This window comes from Marmota marmota, unplaced genomic scaffold (assembly GCF_001458135.2).
Source record: "Marmota marmota marmota unplaced genomic scaffold, marMar, whole genome shotgun sequence".
NCBI classification, from domain to species: domain Eukaryota; kingdom Metazoa; phylum Chordata; class Mammalia; order Rodentia; family Sciuridae; genus Marmota; species Marmota marmota.
Genome location: NW_025999932.1, coordinates 25,476,569 through 25,499,339, shown reverse-complemented (window position 1 = coordinate 25,499,339; position 22,771 = coordinate 25,476,569). Strand labels below are relative to the sequence as shown.

At 33.3% G+C, this 22,771-nt stretch overlaps 1 protein-coding gene across 6 annotated transcripts in view; it reads left to right on the top strand.

Annotated features, from left to right (window-relative positions):
* Katnal1 (katanin catalytic subunit A1 like 1) overlaps positions 1 to 22,771 on the top strand; it is a 91,715-nt gene that overhangs the window by 14,154 nt on the left and 54,790 nt on the right. For all 6 annotated transcript variants that reach the window (XM_048800782.1, XM_048800778.1, XM_015484183.2 and 3 more), the window contains 2 exons: positions 11,661 to 11,836; positions 13,521 to 13,681. In XM_048800782.1, coding sequence (XP_048656739.1) covers positions 11,675 to 11,836; positions 13,521 to 13,681 — 323 coding nt within the window. In that variant the 5' untranslated portion in view covers positions 11,661 to 11,674. The remainder of the gene's footprint in view (positions 1 to 11,660; positions 11,837 to 13,520; positions 13,682 to 22,771) is intronic.

Here is a 22,771-nt window from a genome sequence, read left to right as displayed (position 1 = left end):
GAAAAAAAAAAAAGAAAGATTTGTCCATTTAGCTAATAATTATTGTCTGTTTTTCATAAATTTAACAGTAAAGTTAGAAATGTTCTTATTTACCTTTTGTTCAATACTTTATTTTCTCAATATTTACAACGATGTTTTTTATATGAAGAATGTTTCCCTAAGTATTATTTACTGAATGTGAGGCAGTGGAAGATGTTAAACAGATTTGTTGTCTAATTCTAGAACTATAGCTCATTTTCTGTGTGATTATCGACAACTTTTCAAACCTGTTCTTTTTATCTCATAAAGGGTGTTAATACTTTTTTTTTTGGGGAAAGATTAAACAGTTTAATGGAGATAAACCATAAGCTACTCCATAACAACATCTTTCTCTTCCCCATCTTTCCTCCCATCACTAACAGTGTAGCAACTTTGTTCTGAGAAAAAGGGCATGTTCTATGATTTTACATTTTATGTTAAGCAGGTATATCCACTAGTAGTTACATTATAAAATAATGATTTGATTTTATAATTAAACTTTTTTTTCCTCCCCAAAATGAAGCTTCCTTAAATGCTGTGTTATTTTATAGTCTTAACAGTAATGTATTTTTGTCTTCAAAAAAACAGGAAGTTCTACTGGATGGTATGAAATCTCAATAGCTCTAAAATTCTTTGATTCTCTGGCTATAACTCATTTCTAGTCTGAGGTATAATCTAATTTCACTGATATTTGAGCATCAGTTTGCGAATAAAAATGTGCATATTTTAATACACTCAGCAATATTAAACATTTTTCTCTCCAGTGATAGCTATACTTATAAATGGTAGAACTAGGGAATGTATGCCATAGAATGCCTAATAAACTAATTGTAAGGTCCTTGCTTAGCATCTGGATGGCCGTCTTAAGTGACAGCCACCATTTTAAGAAAAATTTCTATTTCCTGCTCAAGGGCATTCCGGAGAAAGGCTCACCACTGCCTCATACCAACTCCACCCTTAACCGAATTAAGACCTGCCTGGCTCTAATTCCTTCTCCTGCCCCTTAAGAGTCCTGAACCCCAAGCCTGTTTTGCCTCTGTTTTTGGAGAGATGGCCTTTGATTTGTCATCTTGACAAATAAACTCTCTGCCTGGTCTCTGTCTCCAGTTCCTCGCTTTCCTTTCACTAACTGTAATAGACAGTTGCCAAATAAATTCAAGGCATTGTGAGAGTGGTTAAAAAATGGAGTCCTTTTCCAAGGTGGGGTAAATACCCCTGGCTGTCTTTTTTAAGTATGTTTCTTTTGCTAGGACTGGTTTGATGGTGGTGCTAATTGAAGGTAGGGAAGGGGAACAAATGACCTTTGAAGTCCTTTCTAGCTTTGTTTCTGTCCATTAGTAATCAATAAAGCTCCTATTAAGCAGCCTATTGAAAAATGGGCTTTAGTTTGAAATTTTCATTCTTTATAAGTATTTTTTTGGTGTGAAGCTATTTTTAGTTAACACTTTAATAGTTTTTAATTTTATCTAGGTATTGTTTTTGTGTTTTATAATTTTATGCTTGGTTACTAAATACCAGTTGTATTTATGTTCCAAGGTATTTTAGAATTCTTAATGTAATTTTATGGACATTTGTCAAGTAAATATGCCTTGCATTTTAAGAAACACTTGTCTGTATATTGAACATGGTACCAACCTCTGGCAATACACAAATAAGCTTTGACTCTTTTCTCAAAGGATCCTTGGTCTAGTCAATGCTCAATAAGTAATTTAGTTGTGGTGTATGCTTGTGTTTTTAAAGGAGATAGTCTCCCCAAAACAGTTTATTTTATTTCTTTCATAGCTTTCATCACTTAATATATTTTATTTCTTTTCACAGTTTTCAGTAGGGACAAATAATATAACTTCATTTGCTGTATTTCAGTATGTTCCTTTATTCTTATTTATCCCTCTGTTCCCATGAGTGTCTTTATATTTCAGTATTTTTTTCTGTCCCATGTTTTCCTATTCTTTCTATTTTTCTTGATGACTAGGATGTAGGAAGAGGAAATGAATGAGAAAGGGAATCGGTAAGTTCTGTTTTGTTTTCTTTCCTACCTAAGGGAGAATATAGATGAAAGCAGTATTTGACACATATTTTCTGATAATGAATATAGTTGTTATTATAATATTTCCTTTGTATTTATTATGGTTTAGGCCTGGAATGTCTCCCAAAGGCTCATGTGTTGAAAGTGTGGTCCCCAGTGTAGCAATGTACAGAGATGAGCTTTGGAAGATGATTGGATCATGATAATTCTTATCTCATCAGTGGATTAATCCATTGATAGCAGAATGGAGTAGTGGAAAGTTATGGAAACACAGGTGATTGGGCAAGTTTGGAGGAAGGCCACTAGGGCATGCCCTGGTGTTTCTTGTTGGGGCCCCTTCCTTCTTGTCTCTCTGTTTCCACCTGCCATGAGGTGAGCAGTTTTCCTCGTCATGTCCTTCTACAGTAATGTTTCTTCCTTGAAACCAGCTGACCATAGACTGACTGAGCCAAGGAAAACATTCCTCCTTTAAGTTGTTTTTCTCAGATATTTGTGACAGTTATGAAAAGCTGACTAATACAGTATTATTATATATTTTTTGAAGTCAGGAATTATGTTAGTAAACTCCACATGTCCTTACATAGTTTCTTACAAATACATAGGTAATTGCATAATAACTTAGGTGCTTACTCAGTGGTGTAGATTGAATGATGAATGGATGAGCAAATAAATATGACAATATATTGATTGCTTAAAAACTATGGGATAAAGTAATATGAAGCAGATGGTTTTAAAAGTTTTATATCATTCAAGACACTGAGACTAAGAAGGAAATAACTTTTAATTATATAGGAAACATAGCTTATTTCTAAAATCTCTACTAATCCCTTTATTTTTTCTAGCTGTATAACTTTAAAGGAACTGATGTATTTTGGAGGAACTTGAGGTAGTAGAGTATAAAGAGCCAGGAAGGCTCTCACTTAGTCACAACTTGATTCAAATTCAGGATCTATGAGCCTCAGCTGCCTCCTTTATTAAATGGAAGGGTAACTGTTTTTGTTTTATAGTGTAGTGAGGGTTAAATGAGATCATGGCTAGAAAGCCATTTTTATCATTGCCTGCTGTGGAGCAAGTATACAATAACTGTTACTATAATTTTCATATTTGAAAGTTGTTTATGCATTTAAGATAAAATTTACAGTTGAGATCTTTTTTTAAAAATATTTATTTTATATCTTTAGGTAGACACAATATCTTTATTTTATTTTTATGTGGTACTGAAGATCGAACCCATGCCTCATGCTAGGTGAACATTCTACCACTGAGTCACAACCCCAGGTCTTAAGTTGTGATCTTGAGTCAAAGTGTCAGAGGAAACACATTTTCTACCTTTAGTAATGTGTTAAAGATGCCAATGAATTTAGTACATGGGCAGAAATTACTGTGGTTACTTCTGAGAAATATTTAAGCTCTAGATTTTTTTGTTCCATGGCCAGCTGTTTCTGTTTGTGAAGTATTTAAGCTGTGAGTTCAGGGAAGGGAATAAATGAAAAGGCTTCATTGCTATTGGTCTTTTCTTATCTCTGGGTTTGTGATTAAGCTATATTCAGGGCAAGCTATGGTCCTTGAGAGTATTACCCAACATAAAGAAAGGGGAGGTATTGGGATTTTCAAAGTTAAGTATTTAAAATAAGTAATCACATAGTATGTTAGTTTATTGCTACTGAAACGTAACTTCAAGATGCATTAATTTGAGAAGTTGTGGTTATGTGTTTTCTTAATTGCATAAAATAAACTAGACTTTGCATGAAGTAAATTGGACTTTGGTGATTTGGGGAAACATTTTATTTTAAATATGTGAAACCTAGACACATTAGTGGAATTCAGTATTGTATAAAATGCTGAAAATCAAACTTGATTTTTTTGATACACTTAATAACTAGTGTTATTTACTTCACATTACTATAGTTGAGACTGTTTCATTGTTTCTAAAATAAGCATCTACTTTCAGGTGTTTATAGTTCATAAAAGGAAAAGGAGCAATATGAGAAAAATATGTGAGAATGAAAATAATTTAAAGCAGAATTTTTTTCTTTGCCTCCTATGTATTATAACTGAATTAGATCTTGCTCTCATAAAATTAGTTGGAAAAGATGTTTTCTTTCCTATTAAAAACCATTACTGTGGAAACAAAATAATTGAAAATATTATTATTTAATTAAATAAGAATTAAATTAATGACATCCCAAGTGGGCTTATGTTCTAGATATAAGCCACCTTTTAATTTTTTAGTTATATGGGTCTTGTATAAGGAACTAATTCAAATATGTGTGGAGAGAACGCTTGTGTGTGCACCTTGTGGAGGATGGTAGTTCACAAAGAGAAGGGAGTGGTTAGAGATGGAGCTGAAGAGAGAGGTTGAAACCATGACTTTGTGTGTTATGTTTATATCTGTGTGAGATGGAGCTGAAGAGAGAGGTTGAAACCATGACTTTGTGTGTTATGTTTATATCTGTGTCATGAAAGAGTGACACATAATTAATTTTCTGGGACCAAATAAAGCAGTGTGCCTTCTTCTTGGTCTGAATATGAACTTGAACTAAGCTCTTTTCAATCTGAAATAGAACTCTCCTTAAAAGTAGTACTTGGGTCCTTCCATAAAGGGCAACATTACTGGATCATGTCAACAGTAGATATTATAAGATGTGGAATTCATGTTTTGAATACATGGTAAACTCAAAATAAGAAGTGTTGTCAAATATTAGAGATTGCTAAAACATGTCTTCTTTAGATTTAATTTAACCTGTAAAAAGCCCTAGAAACTCTTCTAATTTATATTAAAGGAGTTTTTTTTTAAATTCTAAATTTCAAAAGTATGGTTAAAAGCAAAATTACAGTATACCTTGTAGGAGTTTATAATGAATACTGGGATCAGTAGAAATGTGCTTCATAAAAGTAAGGAAAAAAACCAAGCAAAAGAAAGACATGATACATAAAAAAGGAAAAATGGAAGTGGCAGAGGGACTTTCCAGAATGAAGGGAGGTGCCAGTCCAGTAGCTTTATAGGTTGGATAAAGTGACTCTCCTCAGAGCAAAGCTCAGATTTGCTTTCAGCCTTGGAAGATACAGTATCTCCCTTTGGTATAAAGGGTAGACATACATACTGTTCTCTATAATAGATTCAGGTTTTGTAAACTTAGGGTTCCTTTCCTGTAATTCAGCCTACTGCATATTTGGATGTTAACCTGGCCCTGTTTCCTGTGGGAATTGGGGCTTGGAGACATGGGGCAAAAACAAAAAACAAAAAACATACAAAGCAAAAACCTAGGAGGTAAGTTGACTTCTGGAAGCTTTATAGTTTTCCCCCCTCACAATTTTTGTTGGTTTGTTATAGTTGTACATCTGATGGGATTTGTTGGTATTTGTACATACAGTACACAACATAGCCATGTCATTTGGCCAGTATCACTCCCCAGCACTTCCTCCCACCCCTTGGTCTCTTTCCTCTAGTTATCTCCCTTTGATTTCCATAAGATCTGCCCCCCGCCCCCCACAACTTTCTTTTCCTTTCTTCTCTGTAACTAGAAGTTTTATAATTTTGACTCTTTACATTTAGGTCAATAATCAATTTTTAGTTCATTTTTGTAAATGATGTGAAGTGAAGGTTGAGGTTCATACTTTTTTTTTTAAATCTGGAAATCCAGTTGTTTAAGCACCTTTTTGTTGGAAAAAATTGTCCTTTCTTCATTGAATCACTTTGACATCTTTATCAAAAATTAATTAGGTTGGAAGTATATAGAATCTAATTTGTTCCATTGATCTATGTGTTTATGTCAGTCACTCACTGTCTTGATTACGGTAGTTTTATGGCATACTTTGAAATCAGATGGTATAAGTCCTCCTACATTACTCTTGTTTTTCAGAACTGTTTTGCCTACTATATGTTATTTTTTTTTGTTATTTTTATTTCCATGTAAATATTAGAATCAGCTTTTTTTTTTTTTTTAACGAAAAAGACTGCTGGGGAATTTGGATTGGGATTGCATCGATTTTTATGGGTTGCTTTCAGGGTAATTGTCATTTTACCTGTTTGAGTGTTTCAATTCGTAGCAACTTGTACACACACATCCATTAATTTAGGCTATCTTTAATTTCTCTTGGTTTTTGGTAATTTTTATTTTACAGATCTTACACATATTTTGCTAAACTCATCTCTGAGTATTTAGTACTTTGGAGTGTTTTCACTGTTTTGATTCTGGTTTGCAGTTTTTGTTAGTAGATACAAATACAGTTGAACATTGACCTTGAATTTTTAAGGTCAATTCATTTACTAGAATTATTTTTAGATTCCTTAGGATTTTCTCCACTAGCAATCATGTTGTCTGTGAATAAAAGTGATTTTACTTCTTTTCTGATCTGTATGCTTTTTATTTATTTATTATTATCTATTACATTGGTTAAAACCTCTGGTTCTGATGTTGCATAGAAGAGTGAAAGCAAGGATTCTGGCCTTCTTCTTGATCTTAGGTTGACAACATTTAGTCTTTCACAATAAATACAAGGCTAGCTGTATTTCATAGATGTCTTTTACTAGGTTGAGGACATTCTCTTATATTCTTAGTTTGCTAATAAGCATGTTTATGAATTGTGTTGAGTTTTATCAAATTCTGCATCTGCTGATATAATGTTTTGTTTATGTTTTCATAATATTATTTGACTGATATTAAAATATAAACCATCTTGAATTTTTAGAATAAATCCCATTGGGTCATTATCCTTTTTATATATTACTGGATTGATTAAAATTTAAAGATTTTTTGTGTCTTTGTTCATGAGGATATTGGTTTGCAGTTTTCTTATAATGTTTTTGATTTTGGTGTCAGGGTAATGCTGGCTTGAAGATATGTTAAGACTGGTGCAGTGGTACATGACCGCAGTTCTAGCTACTCTGGAGGATCACAAGTTTGAGGCCAGCCTGGGCAACTTAGTGAAACCAATTCTCAAAAGAAAAAATAAAAAGGGCTGGAGTGGTGTAGTGTCCCTGAGTTCCAACCTACCCACCACACATTCTCATGAGTCAGAAGTGTTATTTTCTGGGAGTGTTTGTTTATAATTTGTTTATTTTTTTCCTTAAGTACTTTGTAGAATTCACTAGTAGAGCTATTTGGATCTGGAATATCTTTTGGGGGAGGAAGAATTAAATTACAAATTCAATTTATTCATTGATATAGGGCAAGTAGATTTATATAAGTTAACTCCTTTCAAATAAGTTTTGGTATGTTGGTATGTTTTGACTATCAAAGAATTTGTGTTTCATTAAGCTATCTTTTGCTTTTTAGTATCTCTAATTATAGTGATAACCTTCTTTCATCTTATATTGGTAGTGTTTTTTTTTTTTTTTTTCCTATTTCCTGGCCAGCCTTATTAGAGGCTTTTCATTTTACTGATCTTTCTGAAAAACTTACTTTTAATCACATTAGTGTTTTCTATTGTTTTTCTGTTTTTATTTCATTGACTTCTTCTCTTAGGTTTAATTTCCTTCCCACATGAGATTATAAATATAGAAACTATATATAATAATTAGCAAACTGAGTCCATGGGCCAAACCCAGCATGCTGTTTGAATGGCCCATGAACTAGGAATGATTTTTGCATTTTAAAAAATGGTTTAAAAAATCAAAAAGGATATTTTGTGATGTAGAAATTAAATGAATTCAGAGTTCAGTGTCTATTAAGTAAAGTTTTATTGCAATGCAGCCATATTGAGTTGCTTATGTATTGTCTGTGGCTGCTTCTGTACTGGAGTGGTAGAGTTGAGTAATTGTGTCAGAGATGTGACATTCTCAGTGCTTTCACTACTTTTTGGTGCACTGTAATCAGTGTTTCAAGTGCCATACTGTACGCACTTTATGCTCTTATGTTTTATCAGTGTATACACCTATAATGTCAAAACAAGAAATGATGAAAAAATAAACTTGGAATGTTATGCTTTTAAGACACAGTGGAGTGTGGATTATTGAATTAGATGACAAAGCATTATGTTATTACGCAGCGACACTGTAGCTATGCTAAAGAAATACAGCATAGACTGACACTACTAGATGAAGCACTCGTCATAGAAATCTCAACTCATGAGAAAAAGTATTGGTTAGGAAATGTAGAAACTTAAAAAGGAATATCTTATTCCAGTAGAATTTCATCACAAAATTTAAAAATGAAAATGAGGTGGCAGCACCCAGAGTGAATTTCCAAGTGGCTCATTTGTTAATCAAGTAAGGAAGTTGTTTACCAATGATGGATTAACTAGATTATGTTGGATTGCAGCAGGCACAGAATTGTGTCTGGAGAAAATAAACTTGTTTAAAACTATTAGCCTTTTGGCATGAACAGTTGCTCGAAGAGTTGGGGACATCATTAATCAATTAAAAAACAAGGCAAATGATTTTGAGTGGTTTTCCTTGGCTCTTGATGAGTTGGTAGATGTTACCAGTACTGCTCAGTTGTTGTTTATTTAAGAAGTCAATGCTGAGTTTGAAGTTATTGAAGAATTAATCTTAATGGATGTGTGTGTGGAAAAATGTCTTACAGACAAGAATATTTTCAAAAGGTTAAAACACTAATTCCATTTTACCTCAAGTGGAATCTGCTAAGATATGTTAGAACTGATGGTGGTAAAAATTTGGGTAGAACAGAAATAAGCTCAGGTGGAAAATTTTTTAAACTGCCGAAATGTAAGATATTTAAAGTTTATGGTTATTTTTTGTGTATTTCTTAGGTATTTTGTAGAGAATATTTGAGTCTGTTGTGTGATAAACGACCAGTTTTAGCATTTACTCTTGTGGTCTGTCTTAATTGTCAGTTCCATGAATTTTTGTTAGAAACGGAGTATTCTCACTTACCTCCAGCATTTTGGTGGCTTAACAATAAGGTTTATTGTGAACTTTTAAGCTTAGGGCTGAGATTAAATTTTTTTCTGAATGAGAGGAACTGCTGTCAATTACTATTATGGAACACCGAATGTGTTAGAAATCAGTGTTTGCTGTGGACTTGATAATGTTTCTTAATGAATCCAACCTAAAATTACAAGACAGAACAGTGCTTATTGAAGTTAATACCATGGTAAAGTTATTTCAATGCTAACTAATGTTTGAATTACAAGTAATATCAAGCTGTTTTGTGTATCTTTCCATGCTGTCAAAATTTAAAACTAAGAAGCGAGGTCTCCATTCCCACCCAGCGTTATTGTAGATATGTTTACCAGAGCTCAAGCTAGTTTTAGCTGAATTTTTCAGTCTCTGATGGAATTGCAAGGAAATTTCCTTATTACAAAATCTATTTGGGTGTGCAGTAGAGGTACTTTTCTGCTTAACCTTTATTGGAAGTGCTTAATTTGCAGTGTACTGATATGCTAAAAGGTAAATACCAAGAGAAGAATAAATTCTTTAAATGCCTTCCAAACAGTGAACATGCTGAATGGAAATCATATGCTTGTGATTTGATATCAATATGTGGCAGTGCATAAGTGGTACTTTTTGAAAAAAGATATTTTCCAAGATGAAATATGTAAAATCTTATTAAAGATCAGCACTAATAACACAGGAGCATTTGTGAGTGATTTTAATGCTAGGAAACACTAACTTTAAATTCTAAGTAAATTATTAACCCTAGAAAGAGTTCTATGCTTCTTATTAGGAGACCTGTCCTACATAAAGTTGTGCTCTGTTATTAGTATTATAATATTTCAAATTTCATCCTTGAAAATATGGCAATTTTTGTCGTCTTATTTAAGTACTTACATAATGTCTTCTGTTTTGCTTGTGAGTCCTCAAAACCTTGAATATTTACAGTCTAGACCTTTATAGAAAATGTTTGCTGTCCCTTTCTTTACATCAAGATTTTTTAAAAATCCTATATGGTTGTATACTTGCACTTATTAGCAGAAATAATGCTAATTAATTTTGTCTCCCAGTGACTTTAGAAGAAAATAATATATGGTGCTGCTTTGTTTCCACTGAACTGATTAATTGCAGCTTAGTCACTATAATGAAACCTTACTTTTTTTTTTTTTTTTTTAAAGAGAGAGAGAGAGGTAGAGAGAGAGGTAGAGGGAGAATTTTAACATTAATTTATTTTTTTTAAGTTATCGGCGGGCACAACATCTTTGTTTGTATGTGGTGCTGAGGATCAAACCCGGGCCACACGCAAACCAGGCGAGCATGCTACTGCTTGAGCCACATCCCCAGCCCGAAACCTTAGTGTTTTGTGTTAATGTTCTAAAGTTGGACAAGAGATTTTCCATGATTGTCTTGTGTTCTGTGGCTAAATCCACTGGAACATTGAAATTTCTTACTGCATAGAAGTAGTGTGTTGTTTACTCAAGTATAATTCCCAAGTAAAATAATGCTGCCTTCAAGGAACTTATACTTGAATAAGGGGCAAATAGTATTTTAAAATACAGAAAGCAAGTAACTGCTTTTAAGAATGTACTGGCCAGTTGATACACTTAGAACTTGTTATGGTTAATTTTGCAGAAGAATTTTTTGAGCCCCTTAAGAATACATAAAATATTCAGAGTCAGGAGAAGTCAAGTTACCCAAACCAAAGTCAGCCATAGAGAAATATTTTGATGTTCTCTCCTGGGTAGACTCATTGGTTTACTGTTCCAGGAAATAAAGAAGTGCAATTTGGATTCTTGCCCAGGATATCGTCTTCTGTGTCTTTGGACTTCTATTCTTGTGGTATTGGGGAAGAAAGTATTTTTTCATAGAAGCCATAGATGATTCTAGGAGTCTTTTGGGAAGCCTGGAGAAAAGCCAGAATTACTGGGCTCAAGGGCTTTGGTGGAAACCAGAGGTTTAGAAGGTATTCTTCCTACCATCTTATAGAAAAGAAAGATTAATGATGGTCATTTGGACCGCCAAAAGCTATAGAGAAATACAAGATTGTAAGAGATTACAAGTTGAGATGCAGGAAAAGGTTCACAGTTTAATTCATTGTTTTTTGTTTAGATTTAAGTTGTATGGGCTAATTAAATGCATGATAGCATAGACTGTTTTTCAGATGTGTTCTGTATGTATGACTTGCTTCCTCTTGAGTCCAAAAAGTCTCAGTGGAAACCAATTTTCTGTAGTTTTAACTGACATCAGTGGAAACTGTAACATATTCATATATGTATGTGACATTCATATGTTTATTTCTATGTTGTAAAGAACAAATTGAATAAAGCAAAGCAAAGTCATTTTTACTATTATTGTAGTTTTTGATGATTATAAACGAGCAAGGAAAACTAGTGTCCAATTCATGTGCCTTCAGATAATTCGATAGTGTAGAGCTGTGTAAGTTCTTTCCCTTCTGTTTCCTTGGGTGTTCTTTCCAAATTGGAAATTTTGTTCAGTATTATAAGATGATTTCAGGTAACCTCAAAGAATGAAAGATAACTATTTTGACTTTCAAAGTAGTTTCAAGCAGATATTTTAAAGAATGATAAAATAAATTTCTTTTGAAAATTTTTATTGGAACATTATAATAACATATAGTTTTGGGATTTCTTGTTATATATTCACATGTACAAAATATACTTTGGTCAATATTACTTCCCAGTGTCTTCCCATTTCCTTAAAAAACATTTTAAAGTCAGTGCTAAAAACATTTAAAAAGTCATCACATTTTACGTTTAGGTCTCTGAAATAAGATGAATTTGGCTGAGATTTGTGACAATGCAAAGAAAGGAAGAGAATATGCACTTCTTGGAAATTACGACTCATCAATGGTGTATTACCAGGGGGTAATACAACAGATTCAGAGACATTGCCAGTCAGTCAGAGACCCAGCCATCAAAGGCAAATGGCATCAGGTAAGATCCCGTTAAGGCATTTGATGAATTGGGGTGCAGTGGTTTATTATATTTGAGAGATGAGAGTTGGAAAATTAGTTTGAGATTTTGTAAGTAGTTCTTATTTGTCTGAATACATTTCAAAGTACTCTTTCTGATGTCTTATCGAGTTAATAGTTTATCTGTTTTTGATGATGTATTTTATAAGGTATATTTTGAAGATATTTAACTTTAATTTAATCTATTTTTAACTTTTTCAATTTTCATGAGTGTTGCCTGACTACACATTTTTGAAGTGATGTATTTCTACTTGCCCTTTCTGTTTTTTATTTTTACAAGTAGTTTTGACATAGTTTGTTAAACTTTTTTTTTCTTGAAAGGCTTCTTAAAAATCCAAATGAATCAGTAATCTAATAAAAACATTAATATATTTGCAGTCTCTTGACTATACAACTTGATTATATAATAAAAACTTGAATTATAAGTTTTCCAATTATTGTTAAGACTTAAAATCCTTTTAAAATTAAAAGTACAAAGTCAGCCTTTCTTTGAAGTTTCCATTTCATGTGCTAATGCCTTTCAAGTATGTCTGATGATTTTTTTTTCCACTAGTCAAAAATTAGTGTTCTGCTAAATTTTGAGGGGAAATTTCGAGGGTAAACTTAAGTGTTACCGGATTATGTTGAATGAGAACACCATGGTTGCTTTAACTTTGGCTGAAAATTTTAGTTCTGTTCTTTGTACTACCCCAGGCAGAATGGTTTGTGTGTGTTAGTGGCCATTTTTGTTCAGATATTTCTGTTGTTTCTTTCCATTAGGTTCTGAAGGTTCATTTCTCTTAGTATAGCATATTATGTAATTGCATATGTTAGCAGTTGAATTTCACCTAGATTAGATTTTTCTTTGGTTCTGTAACTTCTTTATATATTCTTTTCATTATGTTGTTCAAGCTAAAGACAAAGAAAAATGTCTTATGTTATGCTTTACAGTAACATGTGCTTTCTGGTTAAAAACAGTAGAATTGTTAAGATGAATTTATAATAATTTTTAATCTTTAACTGTTTATTTTGAAAATCAATGTGGGTTCAGAATTTGAAAACAATAATTTCCACAATAGGTGCTCAGTTACGTTTTTTAAATGTAGGGGGAATCTTGAGTTAAAATAAATGAAAGAATTTAGGCTGAAAGAATCAGACTTGAGTAATTTATAATATTACAGTGCTTCACACTTTCAGAAACTCATGGCAGGCATATCATACTGATATTGGGCTCAGGAAATCCTGAAAATTTTGGCTGACAAGTTTTTGGATTCTATTTACAAATATACTAAAAGGATTAGCATAACAGATTTTGGGGAATGGTTAACTTGTGACTAATTTACATTGCTTGTTTTAAATTGTATTAATGATCATCATAGTCTAGTACAAAGAAAGTTTCATTATGGTAAATAAATAATTACTTCCCGTATGAAAAGGTATGTAACTTTGTCTTTTTTCAAATCAATCTCTGCCTTTCTCTGTATATTACTCTGAATAGTTTTTTTTTGTTTAAAGTGGTTGTTGTGATATTTTCTAGTGATTCATTTTTGCATACCTTGAATGACATTTTAAAAACTTGCAATTAATTATTTACAGTCTATAAAAACTTTAGAAAGTTTTCTAGCATAAAGTCTGTCTTTCTTTTTTTTTTTTAATTTTATTTTAAGGTCCGGCAGGAATTGTTGGAAGAATATGAACAAGTTAAAAGTATTGTCAGCACTTTAGAAAGTTTTAAAATTGACAAGCCCCCAGATTTCCCTGTGTCTTGTCAAGAAGAACCATTTAGAGATCCTGCTGTTTGGCCGCCTCCTGTTCCTGCAGAACACAGGTAAATTTAGACTTCATATCTTTTAAGGAACTTTTAGATAATTGATATTCATAGTGAAGCTTTACTTGAACAAAGTATGAGATAGCATTTTTAGAGGAATATAAATTTAATATTTGCTTATAATTTTTACACCTTATTGTTTTAAAGTTTGTATTTGATAAAAAGCAAAAACAAATCCCTTGATATATATTTTGCTTTTGGAATACTTTACTAAAATGGTAGTAATAACAGGTGTCCTAAAATTTGTCAGTTAAGAGGTTTTTTTAGGTTGCATAATATTAGCATCAAAATTTAGAAACTTGGATAGTTTTTTTTTTGTTTGTTGTTGCTTAAAGAGACTCACTACTTCAAATGAAATGGTGGAGAATTGAATTCATCTTATTGGGCCCACAATTTACAGGTTCTTAGAGTAGAAGGACTTTTAATATCAGATTTCTCAATGTGTTGTATAAAGCGCTTATCTCCCACCAGTTTTCTCTGAAAACCAGTCTATGCATGATCTATATAAGTCTCTTTCTTACTCTTTGTTTTCTTGTCTAGACCCAGTGTGTTCGTTCTTTAAGGAATATCCATAATCCCCATCTCTAACTCAGCAATTCATATTTATTCTTCAAGTCTCTGCTCAACTGACTGCTTTCCTCTGTAGTCCTTTTAGTCTGCATAGCATAAAAGTTTGTTCAGAGTAGTTATCATGTTGCATTTATTTTCCTCTTCACATGATTAAAGAGCTTTGCAAAGGCAATGATCATGGTTTTATTTACATAAAACAAAAGCCAAGTAACAAATTTCTGTTACTAACACAGGATTTGGCATATGGTAGGAATTCAACCAAGGTTGAATGAATAACTCCCTTAATTTTACAAGTGAGGAAATTGAGGCCTGAGGTGCCCTGACTTGTATGTTAGGTTAGACCAGAATCTTAGTTTACGCCTTTTGACTTTCTGTGGGCTTTATTGTGAAGTGGTATTGTGGCCAGAGTGTTGCATCATAGAAAATAAATTTTCCTTTGGTCAGTAGCTATGATGATCTGTTTCACTGATCTCTGGAAGTTTTCTAAAAACATTCAAAGGGACTGTGAAAAGTGGTTAATTTATTTTTTTCAGGATTTTTTCCACTGAGTTACAGATAATTTTGTGACTCCCATGGTAAAACCACTAGATGAAGATTATTTTTTAAGGACAAGTGTAGATTTTTTTTCCTCCAATGTAATCATCAGGTGTTTTGAATTATGGGGATTCTGATCCCTCAAAAGGCAAAAACTGTCTCAGGGGTTAGAGAATTGTTACCTTGGAAGTTCCAAAGTGAATACTGGAAAAAAAAAATAATGGCATTGTGATCTTTCAGAACTTGAAACAATTTCTGTATGTGTGTATAATAAAATAACTTTTTTCCCCTTAGAAGTCGTTAATTCTGAAATTGATTTCTAGTTTGAAACTAAAAGCTGACGATAAATCTAAATATAAGAATACATGTTCTGGGCTGGGGATGTGGCTCTAGCAGTAGCACGCTTGCCTGGCATGCGTGCGGCCCGGGTTCGATCCTCAGCACCACATACAAACAAAGATGTTGTGTCCGCCCAAAACTAAAAAATAAATATTAAAAATTCTCTCTCTTCAAGAAAAAAAAAAAAGAATACATGTTCTGAATTGCTAGAGCACCATGATTCATTTAAAGAAACAGTGCCAACAGATAAAAACTCTGATATTCATGGCTTAAACGGAATAAAAAAATTATGGATAACGTTTCCCATTGATGAATACTGACCCAGAAACTCCTCATTAGAGCAACACTGGAATGGTTGCATCCTGTTCTTTTGTCCTTCCTTCCCTGCCCATACTCAGATCTGATTTATTTTTGTACTTGGTTTTTAATCCTTTTTTTTTTTTTTTGTAGTTGTAGATGGACAGCATGCCTTTATTTTATGTGTTTATTTTTATGTGGTACTGAGGATCAAACCCAGTGTCTTGTTCGTGTGAGGCAAGTGCTCTGCCACTGAGCCCCAGCCTTAATCCTTTTTCACGAGGAAAGATGAATGGATCAGAATGTATTTCTTCAAATCTCCTTTCTCCAAATTTTAAAAAGCTTATGTGTATGTATGTTTTTCCTCTGTGGATCAGAAAAGCAAATCTAAGACTGTGTTACCTGGGCTGTGGGGGGGATCCCATTTTTACATATATCAGTGACAATAAGAAAACATCTGACAACTCCAGGAAGTTTTACCAGAGTTGGATTATGTTTAGTACTTTGAGTAATAATAATATTTTCGAACTTAATGAATAAAATCTTTACATAGCAAAGCAACAAGTCTGTCATCAACAATGTTACAGTGACATAACTGTAAAGCAAATGTTAACAAAAAATATACTGGTTTGTGGCTTAGAATGTGTACAAGGGATGATAAAATAAGCAAATATTAAAATTTAAGTTTAAGGTTCAAAGTTATGGGAGGTTAGAATTGTATAATATTTCTCTCCTTTTACAAACTTTGTTCTTCTTCAGGTCAGGTAAGACATATGTAATAAATTTTTTTACCTGGGGAGAGTGAATTATGGGAAAAGAGGGAAAAGACACGTAAGTCCGTGTGATCCAAGTTTGAGTTCTACTTCTGACACCTCCTTGCTTTATAACCTTAGATATTTACCTTCTCTAAACTTTCATTGTGTGTAAAATGAGGATATCCATCTCATGGAATTAAATAAAATACTGTAATGTTTAAGACAGTAATTAGCATGTAATGTTAAATAAAATTAATGATCAATTCTGAAATAAAGAACTATAATTTTTTTTCAGATAAATAACAAGAGAACAACAAATAAAAAATGACAGCCTCACTCATAAAATTCCTCAAGTAATTTTATTTTCTTCCTGCAAATTTGACATAAATCCTTAATTTTCTGAAACACTTTGAATAATTCTGGCAGAGAGGATATTTTTAAATGCACAAGCCTCATGAAGTTGGTGATCATTTTCAGGAAAGGATAGTTTATAGTTATAGATCATTTACTGTATGTTTTATAAGCATTATTTTATTTAAACTTCCAGCGATCCCATGAAGTAGATATTGTTATTTTGTGAACCTGTATTATCATTGGTAATTTATTATTGTGAACCCAAGTTTCATCTGAGAAAATTGAAGCTTATCAAGTTTATTATTTTTCCAGTCATCTGAACAAGAAAATGTTAGAGTCAGGATTTGAACCCATATCTTAACTTGGTATCCACTCTACTCTATGAAGTTTAAAACTCCCTCGCCCTGGTAACTGTGAGAATAGGAAAATATCATTTACTTTCACCTTAATTTTACACAAAGCATTTCAGGTATGCAGCTTATGTGTTTGGCTTTAACCAATAATGTGGTAGCCCTGTTTTTGGTTCTATCCTTTTTACTTCATTGACCTCTAACAAAATTTCTCCTCCTTCCTTGTGGCTGCATACCTGGGTGATATTATACTATGGTTTTTCACAAGTGGTTTTGCTGCATTGTGTGTCTGTGTCATGGGTCTGCTGAATTTAATCATGATCGTGTTTTAAATCACCAGCAGCTGCTTGGATAAATCAAAGCAATCTTTTAAAATAGATTCATTGCCTTAAATTTGAAGAAATGGAACTGTAAAAGTAGGTTCATGAAAGGAAGTAATAGCAGTATCAGAATTAAACTCCAAAAGAGAGGAGGCCTCCAGATCATTCTTAATATCCTAAGTTAAAGAGTTTATTGTATTAATGAAATGATTTTCATGATATTTTGCATGTAGGTTTATTAAGTACATTCTCTTCAATGAGATGATCTGTCCTAGTGAGACCTAAAACATGAGGCCATGACTTTTCTTTTTTAGAATAGTATTTGAAATAGCATATATTCAATTAATTACCTTTGTTCAGTATAAAAATAAAAATAAATGTGGTAAGTAATTCTTTTTTCCAGCTTTATTGAAATATAATTGACAATAAAAATTGTATATAGTTAAGATGTACAACTTAATGATTTGATATACGTATACTTTGTGAAATAGTCACCACAATTAAGCTAGTTAGCATATTTATTACCTTTTTCTTTTTGTGGTGAGAACACTTAAAATCTACAAGCTTAGTAAATTCCAAATATATGATACAATATTGTTAATGATAGTTACTTTGCTGTGTGTTAGATCTCTAGAACTTACCTTGTACAACTGAAACTTTGCACTTCTTGACCAACATCGTTCTTTCTGTAGTTTGAATGTGCCCTCAAAGCTTATGTGTTGGAAACTTGATCCCCAGTGCAACAACATTGAGAAATGGGACCTTTAAGATGTGATTAGGCCATGAGGACTTGGCCTAATAAATGTTATCCTGGGAATGGGCTTGTTATAGAAGGCCCCTCTTGCTCTTTAGTGCTGTCTTGCCCTTTTACCTTCCATCTATGAAATGATGAAGCAGGGAGGCCCTTGTCACATGTGAGCCCCTTAATTTTAAACTTCCCAGCTTTCAGAACTATAAGAAATAAATCTGTTCTTTATGAATTATCCAAACTCAGGTATTCTGTTATAGCCTCACAAAATTTCCCTTTCCCTTAAGCTTCTGGTAACCACCATTCTACTGTTTCTATGAGTTTTGACTATTTCAGAGTCCATATATAAGTAATCAAGCAGGATTTGTCTTTCTGTAGCTTATTTAGTTTTTCCTTAGCATGTCCTCCAGATTCATCCATGTTATTGCAAATATCAGGATTTCCTTATTTTTAAAAACTGAATGCTATTTCATTCACCTGTTGACAGATATTTAGATTGTTTCTTTGAATGTATATTCAGAAGTGGGATTGCTATATGGTAGTTTTATTTATTTATTTATTTATTTATTTATTTATTTATTTATTTATTTAAGAGAGAGAGAGAGATGAGAGAGAGAATTTTAATATTTTTTAGTTTTCGGCGGACACAACATCTTTGTTTGTAGGTGGTGCTGAGGATTGAACCCGGGCTGCACACATGCCAGGCGACCGCGCTACCACTTGAGCCACATCCCCAGCCCCAAATGGTAGTTTTATTTTTAATGTTTTGAGGAGCCCTCATAGCATTCTCCATAAGGGCTGTTACAATTTACTTTTCCATGTGGTAATTTTTTAAAAAAAATTATATATTTTGGGATTGGTGGGAGTGAGAATAGTGTACAAGCTGAAATTAATCATTTGGCTTATTTTATATCAGTTGACTAAAAGTCAAGTAGACCTTCTGATGTTGTATCATCAGTCCCAGGGAAGTTATAGTATGATATGTTTCTGTGTACATACATATGAGAAGATTGATTTGTTTTCTTTCTTTTTTTTTTTTTTTTTTTTTTTAAACAAATCAGTGCTATTTTAGAGAATTTCAGCAAAGAGGAAGTTCTTACCGACTTGGTATTAAAGTTGTTGTCTTATGTTTCTTTGGGTACCCAAATAGATTAAGTAACTTGTGGCATTTAAAAACCCAGTCTGCAGTCAAAAGATCAGTTAAGCCCAAAGTCAAGTACTGGTAGAGAGCAAACTACCATCTCATCTGTACAAGTATTTTACCTAGGTTCAGACTTAGTTATTTTCCTGGGATTAGAAGATTGGAGAGCAAGTCTTTGTATCAATTTAATTATTGGAGGCATCCTGCAAGTTCACTTTTCTGTGAACTCTTTTTCCCTTTGTGAAGTGTATATCATAATGAGATTGCTTTGAAAAACTCTTTTGAAGTCTTAGGAAGAAAACTACTGTATCATTGACCTATCCAACATGTATTTCATAAATATCATCATATGCTAGACATTGTCTTTGGCCCTGAAGGTGCAGCAAATAAAAAGCCTATAGCCCTTGACCTTGAGAAACTGATAAGAGAAAATAAGCATCTTAGAAAGCTTGATGTCTTATAAGTACTGTGCCAGGAGATCCTGTCCACATATAGTGGGAGGAAGAAAGACATGGTTTCTGCCCTTTTTAGCATTTCATCTTGTAGATGGCTGTGAGAGCCATTGCTGAGGTAGAATGGACTGGATTTGGTCATTAATAAGATATAGCGAAGTGGAGAAAAATTGGAACAGATAATTAAATTTAGACCAAGCTGTTGAATAGGAATTAGAAATGAGAACCAGACTTTGAGAGAGATTGGGATAAGTAGTATTTAGGAATCAACAGCAACTAAGGCTGAGGTAGAAATTTTAAGGTCAATCTTTTTTTTTTTAGTTGTAGTTGGACACAATACCTTTATTTTTATGTGGTGCTGAGGATCGAACCCAGGGTTTTGCACACGCTAGGCAAGTGCTCTACTGCTGAGCCACATCCCCAGCCCTAACGTCAATCTTTATGTGATGGATTAGGTTATTTGTCTAATACTGTTCGTAGGTTGAAGTTATAGTAATTTTCTTAACATTCTGGAGTCATATTATTTTCTAAAATTCTGATTCTAAATTATGGGATGGACTCTGTTTTTGACTTTTGAGTAGAATATAGGTAACAGGGTTGTCTAACCAGAGTAATAATTAACATTAATTGTTCTTATTCTGCTAATAAACTCTTTCATGGCTTATTTCTTATTTAATTTTCACAACCACCCTGTACAATAGGCAATATTGTTAACACCGTATGTTTTAGAAGAAGAAACCAAATGTTTAAAGTCTCAGGTTACTTTATCAAATGCTGCATGTAGGTCAAATAGGATAAGGACAGAGATTGGATTGGCTTTAGCAGCAGGAGCTCACTGGTGATCATCTTCAGAGCATAGTTTGGTAGAGTGGTAGAAAATAACGGAGGTGTCTAGAGATTGGGAAGAGAGGAACTGAAGACAAATTCTTTTAGTGAGTCTTGCTGAAGAAAGAAAGAAATTGAGTGGTAGTTGGGGAAGATAGGAGTCAAGTTTTATTATTTAGAGATGAGGGGAATAACAGAATTTTTATATGCTGTGGTACAGAGGGGAAAATAGATGATACGTGGGCAAAATGCACAACTTCAGAAGCAGTCTTTGAGTAGACGAGGTGGATCTAGTGCACATGTAGAGGGAGCGCGAGAGCAGCTGGCTCAGTCACAGCAGGGCAGGCAGTTGGTGCAGAGTGGTGGGCAGATATGGAGGTGACAGCTTGTGCAAGTTCTTTTGTGATCATTTCACTGAGGAAGGCAAAAGCAAACAAGACCATCTGAGGGTGAGCACAGAGGGAACAGGGTCTGAATTGTAATTGGAAGTGTCCTAGGGTGGGTGGACATTCAATTTGGCCTTTTTATTTTATTTTTAGAGTATTTCTTTTATGTAAGTAAACTCTAGGGAGCATTTTTCTTACGTTATAGAACTCAGTAGTCACTCATTTGAAATTTATGTTTTGGAATTCTAAGTATTTATTACAACGAGTACCTAAAAACTTGGTATTTCTATCTTTTTTTTTTTTATGTTACAGAAAAGGCAACTGAAAGATAGAAATTGTAATCATTAGAGATAAACTAAGGAGTGGGAACAAGATAGTGGTAAGTCAGAATGAAGCCATAACACATTATTTTTACATTGTTCTTGGAAAAATCTTTGCCTTGCTGCACTTTAGCCACTGTCATTTCCCCTTTTGTTCCTTTGGCAAATTGCTATACACTGTAAAGTCTACATCTATTTCCTTTCCCCCTTAGTTACTAGAAATCGTGGATCTTCAGTTATTGCAGCACAGCGACTGACTCTTGAAGATATTGAATAACTTCCTAATTCAATAATGGAATGCCTTTTCTTAGAACTTAACTCCTTTTCACCTTTGTAACATTTAATGTTTACCATCTCTTCTCCTTCTTGGTTTCTGTGGCATTACATTATTTGCTTTCCCCTTTTCTGAATGTGACCTCTGTAATTCCTTCTTTTTTCATTCTTTCTGTGTCCAGTTCAGCCTGACACCCCTGGCATTTCTTTCGTGGGGGCATCATGGATGTAGAGACAGGTGGGAGGAAGGGCTTTGCCTGCAGGAGCTCATGTTCTAGGAAAGCTGTTTCCTTTGCACAGAGCCTGATAATTAACCAGCTACAAGGGTTGTCACTCTAGCTCTGCCACTTAGTGTCCGTGAGGATGAGCCTTTCAGCCTCTTCCTCATTTTCCTGCTCTGTCAATTGGGATCAGTTATGACAGTTACCTCACAGGGTTAATGTGAGAATTAAATGATTTAATGCAAGTGAAGTATAAAGAACAGCCTGGCACATAGGATGTGTCAGGAAAGGTTTGCAGGTTTCATTACACACTCCCATCCCATGCGATTGTTCACATTTCACCCAGAGTCTTATCTTGACCACTCTGTTTAAAATATTTACCCTTTCACTCATCACTGCTCTGTTCCTTAGTCTGCATTATATTTCTGCACAGCACTTACTGCTATCTGATAGTAAATTGTATGTGTTTATTGATTGTAAGACATAAAAAGTTGGGGCCTTAGATTTGCCCACTGCTCTATCCCCAGCACCAAGAACAGTGTCTGGCACAGTGTAGGCATTCAGTAACTATTTGTTGAAAGAACGAGTGAATAAAATGCTTATTTAGATTTATCCACATTTTTACCAATTGTTTTGTTTTCCATTCCTTGCACTTTACTTTTTCTGGATTCAGTTTCATCTTTGCTGAAGTGTATTTAGTAGTTCTTACAGCAACGGTCTCTATAAATGTAAACTATTTTTATTTTCAAAAAAGTTAATATTGTCACTCTTAAATGCTCTTTCAGTATAGGTAACTGGGTTGGTAGTTATTTGTTTTGAAGGTAATATTAGTAGTACTATTATTTAGTCTTCTGGCTTATATTATCAATATAGTTGATTTTTGCTTATGGCTAATTTTTCTTTTTCATTGTTTTTAAGACTTTATTTTCTGTCTTTGGCACTAAGCAGTTTCACTGCAAATTATCTTTCTGTGGATTTATTTTTATTTATGCTACTTAAGATTTCTATTTCCTTTGTTTAAAATTCCTTTTTAATGCTTTTCATCATTTTAAACATACTTATTTTGTTGTCTATAACTGACAGTTGGCAGTTTTATTTTGCTTTTTATTATTTCTGATGACTCTTGTTTGTGTTAAAATTGGGAAATGTCTCTTCAGCAAGGTTTTTTTTTTTTAAAGAGGATGGGGAGAGAGAGAGAGGGAGGG